At 37.4% G+C, this 8,645-nt stretch overlaps 1 protein-coding gene across 1 annotated transcript; it reads left to right on the top strand.

Annotated features, from left to right (window-relative positions):
• Positions 1–7,274: 7,274 nt before the first annotated feature.
• LOC125824847 (uncharacterized) lies at positions 7,275–8,392 on the top strand. The gene is made up of 4 exons (XM_049504200.1): positions 7,275–7,283; positions 7,329–7,510; positions 7,778–7,926; positions 8,106–8,392. Exons 1-4 carry the CDS (start codon positions 7,275–7,277, stop codon positions 8,390–8,392), a joined length of 627 nt encoding a protein of 208 aa, XP_049360157.1.
• The last annotated feature ends 253 nt before the right edge of the window (positions 8,393–8,645 follow it).

Genomic DNA, 8,645 nt, shown 5'->3' on the forward strand with positions numbered 1-8,645 from the left:
AAGAGTAGGGGTTTTGGAATATGTATCCTTAACCCTAATAAGATTATAGATGCAACCCTTAGAAATCATTCTCCTAGCCTTTACTCAAAATATGAACTAACCCTTAGGAGCATAATTTTCCCATTCCCAATATATTATAGGTTCGTTCAGAACCTTAAATGTGACTAATCGGGTCCTATAATTTATAGAAGTATAACATGCATGAAGCCAATCCATCCAGAATAACAACAAAATCTAACATATCAATATTTTCAAGATCAACATGAGTGACTCTATGAGAAATAGAAATAGGAAAATTTCTATAAACTCTCTTAGCAATAATAGAATAACCAACATGAGTAGAGACATGAAAGGGATTTGAAAGGGTTTCAGGACTAACATCAAATCTCATGGACATATAAGGAGTAACAAATGATAAAGTAGTACCCAAATGAAGTAAAACTTAAACATCAAGGTGAAAGACTTTCAACATACCGGTCACAAGATGTGGAGAACTCTCGTGATCATGTCGAGTTGGAAAAACATATAGTCTATTTTCCTTCAGAGCACCCAAATCGGAACCACTAGGGTGAGCTTGCCTACCATCCCTTCCCTTAGTAGTAAGCAACATTCAATCTCTCATCTTTTGATTACTCTTTCCATAATTAAAGCAACCATCTGTACCGACCAAACATTTGCCATCATGTTTCTTGCCACACATTGTGCAAGTAGGCTTCAAAGACCCACCACTATTTCCTTAGAGGCTTAGGGTTAAAAACCCTATCCTTGTTGAACTTAGAGGTCAGAGCATTAGAAGATCCCTGACCGAAAAAATTTTGCCAAAACTTAGAACGACCATGTCCACCAGACCTAGTATAAGAAAAGTCACCATCACCCACATAAGCCCTCCTGGACTCCCTTGACCTCTCTTTGAGTTTCTTTTCCTCAATTTGATGTGCATGAACCACCAATCGAGAGATTTCCATTTCCTTGATTAGCATGACAGTTCGACACTCTTTTATAACCAAGTGGGAAGCACCCGACATAAACTTCCTCATTGTTACCATAGAGTTAGCAACCATTGTAGGATCATACTTAGCCAAGAGTAAACTTCAAAGCATACTCCTTCACACTTATAGTACCTTGTCAAAATTTAATGAATTCAAGTACATTTGCCTCCCTCACTCAAGAGGAAATAAATGATCAAGAAAAACTCCTTCGAATTTATCCCAATCAAAAGTACTCATATCAACAAACCTCTTACCTTTTCATTATTCAAACCAAACTTGAGGAACACCCTTTAGTTTATAAGCGGCCAATTCCACCTTATCCACTATTGACACTCCTATAATTTCCACTATCTTGTAAATCTCATCAATGAACTCTTAAGGATCCTCATAAACTTTCGACCCATTAAACTTTGGGGGATTTATCCTAGTGAAGTCCCTTAACCTTGTCACTGTCATAACAATATTTGGGTTCATGATAGCAACGACTTCTCTATGAGCTTGAGATGTCATAACTTGAGCCAACACTTGGAAAGTAGCTTGAAATTCAGCACGAGTCACTTGTTTCGCCAAAGGGTCAACCAGAACTTGATGAACCTTGGGCTCCACATTGTCGCCCACATCTCTTCTCACATAAGCTTTTCGAGGATCCATATCCTGAAAAACATTGAACATGAATCAGGAGAAGGACCTTCATAGAGACAAACTCTATGGAACAACTTTAGAGTAGTGAAAGACGTGAAGTTTTCTAAATGCTTTATAGCCTCTTATTCATGAATATGGCACGCTTCACACTCATGAACAATACTCTATTTAATGCGGCTTGTTAGACATCCTAGGACTTTTTTCTAAAACCTTGTGCTCTATACCAAGTTTGTCATGATCCAAAGTGTACCCTAGACGTGCCAAGGTTTATAAGACTCGGAGATAACCTACATAAGCCACTTGATATACATAATACACAATATAATAAACAAAAGAAATGTTTAAATAGAAAGTCTCATATCATAAAATAGAAGTTGAAACATAAATGTGGAATCTTAGCTATGTCTTGACAAGCCTTTCTAAAACATAACCTGAGTGGTTGGGACGTAACCCATACACCACGTACAAAGTCTGAAGGTAATATACAACACAAGCAATAAAGTATTCATGTCCTTTCCCTTAGAGTATGAGTACTCACCAGTCTACTAGTATGAGGTAGAAATCTAAACTAACCACGGGCGGGAGGAGAGAGAGAATCTCACCCTACATTATTAGACAATGTAGGCATAAGTATGAATTAGTACATAGTATGTACCAAGTTTGAGGGAAATTCATAAAACATAAAGGTGATCATATGGGGATATTAAACATAATATGCATGACCAAGCTAAAACATTGTAAAATCTTTAAAGAAGAATCATAAATCATGAACATGGTAAATGAATTTTAAAATCATATTGAAAGCTTTCATAAAAACTTTTTGAAGGTAACTTAGTTTAGTTTTTGGGATATTTATCATTAACCGACATAAACCATATGAGCTATAACATGAAATCCCGTATCATACTCCCACATCGAAAAGAGATGTTCTACTTACCAAGGTAAGGACCATAAACTTCTAGCTTAGGTGGATCTATTACTTATGTATTTCTAAGATAAATCTTACGGGGGGACATAGTTAGGACAAGAAGATTGCTACAAGAAACCCGCCCTCTACTAACGGGAGAACCTCCATCTCAATGTCCTCTCAGTGCTAAGTAGAGATCCCAATGGAATAATCATATTCATATTTATATTCATATTTACATTCATATTAATATTCATATTCATATAATCATACTTGGAAAACCACAATTAAGTTACTAATTCAATCTTAATTCATCATACAATAGCTCCTTAAATCATGATTTAAACATGTGAAGAAAACCTTTCACCAATCATGATTACTTAATATGTGAAAATACTTTTCACAATTCATGCATATGTGAGAAAACCTTTAACAATTTCATTGATGCTTATCTCAAAAGAAACCTTATTTCATAAAACATCTTTTTTCATAAATCATGCATAACTTTCATAAATCATCATTTCAAAAGTTATAGCTTTCTTCATAAATTCATTGTCAAAGTCATGAATAATGCATGGGTCCATATGAAATCAATTGGAAAAATGTGTAATTGTATCAAATCATTCATAATAAGATTTAAATCAAACAATTGAATCATAACAAGTAGAACCCATGGAGAATTGTATGAAACTCTAATCAAATTAGGTGAAATTGACTTTAGGGATTGAGATTAGTTGGGACCCAATGGATGAATGGAATCTATTGGTGAATTCCACATACCTTGATGATCAAAGACCAAAAGCAATGCAGGAAAAAAGAGACTTGAATCTTGAACTCTAGATTTTCTTCGTTGAAACTTGAGAGGATTTGGAGGGGATGAATGTGGATGAGTTTTGGGAATTTGAGAGAATGAGAGGGTTTAGGTAGATTTAGGAGTAAAAAGATAGTTATAGGACTTAGAAATAGGGGCAAAATGATATAATATAAGTATTAAATGCATAGAAAAAGACCTAAATACCCTTAACAAATAACTGGTGAACAATCTTACTAGTTGGACCTACCTGTACTGGTCAACCGTAGAACCAACTTTAGAAACCCAAAAATTCAATCAATTCCTATGAGATCCTCATACGGTCTGTCTTTTGTTCTATGACCCATAGACCCCATCTATAGAACCCATGTTCAAATCAAAATTTCACAAAATCTAGTTCACTCCTATGAAAGCATCGTTTGGCCCATAGAAGGTACTACAACTTGTCCATCTTAACTAATAGACTGAGGTCTCATGTTATTTTCTCTGAATCCTTTCTATGAGACTCATCTACGGCCCATCTAGCACCCTACGGTTCATCTTGTTCACTCAAAGATCAAACTTTAGAATCTTGAATTTTTCTAAAACTCAACTCAGCTTCTACGATTTCCCTTCTATGACTCATAGGAATTCTACAGTCCCTAAATAGGATTCGTAGTAACTACATCAGTACCAATGTTGAACTTTTCCTTTTAATCCAACTTTCTAATTTCTAAGATGTTACAAATTTGTAATGGCCTAGCCCGCTAGTGAAGTTGTCTGCTTTGGGTGTAGGCCCACATGAATCTAAAACATGTCGCTATTTGGTAAAGCCTACTTACTTATATAACCAATATCTCTGATGAGTTTTCTTTTGTGGAACTTCTTTTCTTTAACTAGGGTGTTACATACACCCTCACTATAGACTCAGCGTCCCCGTTAAGGTTTACCTCATTGAAAGGGATTTGCCTAGACTTAGCACTGAGGTTTATCCCGCTTTATCGGGATTTGCCTAAACTCAGATGAACTTTGGCCCACATAGACAACGCTGATATATGAGTGACTCTGATACATTTGTAATGACCTAACCCGCTAGTGAAATTTTCCGTTTTGGTTCTAGGCCCGCAGACTTTAAAACGCGTCACTCATTAGTAAGGTCTACTTACTTATATACCCAACATCTCTCCTATGTTTTCCGATGTGGGATTTCCTGTCTTAAGCTGGGGCATTACACAACAAAAGTATAGAACTTGAAGTAGTTGAAAAAGTTGAATGCCCTACAAAAGAAGATGTGTCAATTAGCAACACAAAGATGAATGATAGTGATACATAAAAAAAAAATCTCTCTATGGTAGTATTTGAAGGCCAAAAATACCAACAAATATGGGATAACTTAATGAAAGAATTAGATAATCCAGTTGATTAGGTACCATTGCAAATTGTATATGTAGTTGAAGGAAGATTCTCACCTATTAATGAATAGATTCAGAGATTACAGTTAGAAGATGTTATTTCACAAAGTAAGGTAGGATTACCTATCACTTCTAGTGGATAAAAGTCCCCTCGTATGGAATCATTGCATGTTATTAGGTATCATCAAGATTAAACCAATGATGAAGCTAGCTCACAACTAACAGTCACAATTGTAAAGGTAGTAGGGAGTGAAGAAGATAAAGAAGAGGAAAATAAAGACAACATTTTGCAAAGAGTTAGTACAGAAGCAGGTATGCCTCCTAAAAAGCAGACCAAAGGGAGAAAGAGTAAAGATAAAGGAGATAACAACAACTATAAGGTGGAAACAAGGTTACAGTCAAAGAGGGTGGGGAAAGCACTTTCTAAATGAAATATAAAGCTCTATTCTGGAATATCACGTGTGTGAGAACTCAACATGTAATACCCCAGATTTGAGAAAGGACAAAATTTAAGATTTCAAAAGTTGCAAGTGCCACAAACGGAGGCCACCTATGGACCGTAGGTTGAGCCATAAACCATAGGTGGGATCCCTGGTTGGTTACCTCAACTCCACCCAGAAAGTTTAGTAAAGGTACGACCCACGGCAAAACCTACAGACCGTATGTCAGACCACGGTCTGTGGTCTAGGTCTATGGATCGTGACCCTCAATACCAACTCTTTGAAGCCAAACGACGCCCTGCCAGGACAGACGTTAGGCAGTCCATAGTCCGTCAGTTAGGGGCCTTCAATGACTTCGTCAACTATTAAGTCAGGGTTGTTATGGTCTTTTCACCTATGCTTAGGACATTTAAACTACGTCGTTTTAACCCTGAACTACGTCGTTTTGGTCAGTTTTAGCCTAGTATTCTAGTCAGACTTTACTCTAAGTGATTCATTCACAAAAATACATCAAACTTAGAGCAAAAGAGGAGAAAATAGGTGACCTAAACCTTCCAAGAACGCAATAGGTTTTCTCCAATTCCATCCCCAAAATCGAAGGATTTCTCCATAGATTTTGTCACCAGGTATGTGGGATTTCACTAGTGGGTTCCTTTCATGCACTAGGTCCCTAGAAAACATTCAGATTCTTAATTCTTTATATCTTGTTTAGACCTTGGGTTTCTAAAACCTTAGAAATTAGTTGTGATTTAGCTGTTATAGTGTTCTTAATCAAATTATCATGTTTTCGTAAAATTGTTGCTTAGTCCTTTGCATGAAACTCAGAATTCTAGTTGTGTAGATTCTCTTAGTTCATGAATTACACTTTCTAGGTCAGTTAAACAAATGTACATGCTCCAGTTTCGAATGTTTCATTGTCAGTATTTAAATGTTGCATTATCATATTTTCATGTTAGAATATTAAGCTATCCAATATTTTATTTATGTATTATACACATTTCCAGTTGGGAGAAGGCTTAGAATCGAGTTGGACTTGGGTTCAACGTACCCTCAAAGTCCGAAAACTACGTGCCCCTTTAGGTTTATAAGTCCCTTCTGTGGGCATCAAATTTAGTGATCAGACCAGTCATGCCTTTATACCCCTGGCAAGGTATTTTGGGTCCTTTTGATGGGACGTCTACATCGGACTCCATGTTTAGCTCACGTTGTTTTCTGACGGTTAATAGTAGCTCCTACAGTCAGACTCTACCGGATTTGACCAGGTTTTTAGTTATACTTTAGTATTCAGTCTCAACATGTTATGTGAATAGTCAGTACTTGGTAATTGCATTCAGTTTAGTTCATTTCAGTATTATTGTTATAATTCAGATTATGTCATTGCTCAGTTATCTTTTGTTCAGCTTATTTGTTTGTTCACCTATTATCCATATCCTTCATGCTTAGTATATTCCAAGTACTGACGCATACTCTACGCTACACCCTTTCATGATGTAGGTTCTAGTCCTCAGCATCTAGATCACGCGTAGATCATTTCTCGATCCATATTTAACAGCAACAGTGGTGAGTCCTCATACTTCGAGGATAATAGATATGTTTTCCATTTTAGGATTTTATTTCAGTATTTCAGATTTTGCTAGAGTTAGCCGGGGGCATGTCCCAGCAACTCTAGTCAGTAGAGGATTTTTCAGACATAATATTAGATTCAGCTTTAGTTTTGAGTGAATGTTTAGTATCATTGAACTCTTAGTAGTTATATATATATTTAGATCAGTATTGAGTATTCCCATCTTTCAATTATCTCATGTTTTAGCTTTCACAAAGTACTCTTTACTCAGTTGTTTTAGTATGCTTATGATATGCCATCTTCAGGGTTAGCTTAGGGTCACTCATGATCCTATGTCCCTTGTTTACGTCAAACGGATAGCCTTGGGGGGTGACAAACTTGGTATCAGAGCATTAGGTTTAATAGTCTTAGGATATCTGAAAAGCCGCACTAAGTAGAGTCCCTTTCATGAGTATGAAGTGCACCACATCTATGAGAGGGAGGCTATGAAGTGTTTTAAGAAAAACTTTACTTTCATTGCTATGCTAATCATGCGTGAGGTATGATCCAATTTCTCCATTCTAATCCATCGTTATGCGTTTCAGATCATGCCTCATCGTAGAACTTACACAAGGAATGCTAATGCACACAACGCTAATGCAGTTCCTTTAGTCCCAGACCATAAGGTTTCGAATGCAGAATTTCAGAATGCGATTCAGCTCTTGGCTCAGAGTGTAGCCAATCAGAATAATCAACATGCTCCAGTTCCTACAAATGCTAATAGTGGGTCAGCAACAACTAGGGTTCGATATTTTGTTTGAATTAATCTACCTAAGTTTTTAGGGTCACAAACTGGTGAGGACCCACATAACTTCATTGATGAGGTTAAGGAAATATTTGGAGTGATGCAAGTGACTGGTAATGATAGGGTGGAGTTGGCATCCTACCAGCTTAAGGATGTGGCTCACATTTAATTCACTTAGTGTAAAGAAAATAGGGGTGCAGATGCAACTCATGTGACTTGAGACTGTTTTACTGGAGCTTTTCTTGATAGGTTCTTCCCGAGAGAGTTAAGGGAAGCTAAAGCTCAAGAGTTCATGAATTTAAGGCAAGGTACCATGTCAGTCCAAAAATACAGACTTATGTTCAACCAACTCTCCGGGTATGCTCTACACATGGTTGCCGATCCAAGGGCACAACTGAGTAAGTTTCTATTTGATGTATCCGACATGGTGAAGACAGAGTGCAGGGATGCTATGTTGTTAGAGGATATGAATATCTCTAGGCTTATGACTTATGCTCAACAGGTTGAGAGAGATAAGCTTAGGGAAATGTCTAAGGACAATAAGAAGGCTAGAACAGGGAACTATGCATACTCTCAGCAAAAATCGAGTGGTGGAATATTGCTCACAATTTCAGCAGAGATCTACAGCCCCAACACCTTTCATCTGCTAGTGCTTTATCCCCCAGGTTTCGACAGGATCAGAAAAGTATTGCATTAAGCTTTGAGTCTCAGGGGAGTGCTTCTGGTAATAGGACTTTCCCAATTTGTCCAAAGTGTGGTAAGAACCATCCCGGAGAGTGTCTTGCCCGCAAGAAACGATACTTTGGGTGTGGTCAGTCTGGCCATAGGCTGAAAGATTGCCCTTCTGCTAGGCAGGGGAAATGAGGTAACAATAATAGGGTTCAACTCCAGCAGCACCAGTAGGTGACCCAACTCAGCAGGGTGCTTCATCTAGTACTGGTGGCGGTCAACGCCAGAATAGGTTTTATGCTCTCCAGGCTCGCCAGGATAAGGAAAATTCTCCTTATGTGGTCTACGTTACGAGTCTTTCATTTAGATGTTTATGCATTGTTAGATCCAAGGGAAACTCTTTCTTTTATAACTCCCCATATAGCAGTAAACTTCGTTGTCAATCCAG

This window comes from Solanum verrucosum, unplaced genomic scaffold, assembly GCF_900185275.1.
Source record: "Solanum verrucosum unplaced genomic scaffold, falcon-dt-bn FXZP01000080.1, whole genome shotgun sequence".
NCBI classification, from domain to species: domain Eukaryota; kingdom Viridiplantae; phylum Streptophyta; class Magnoliopsida; order Solanales; family Solanaceae; genus Solanum; species Solanum verrucosum.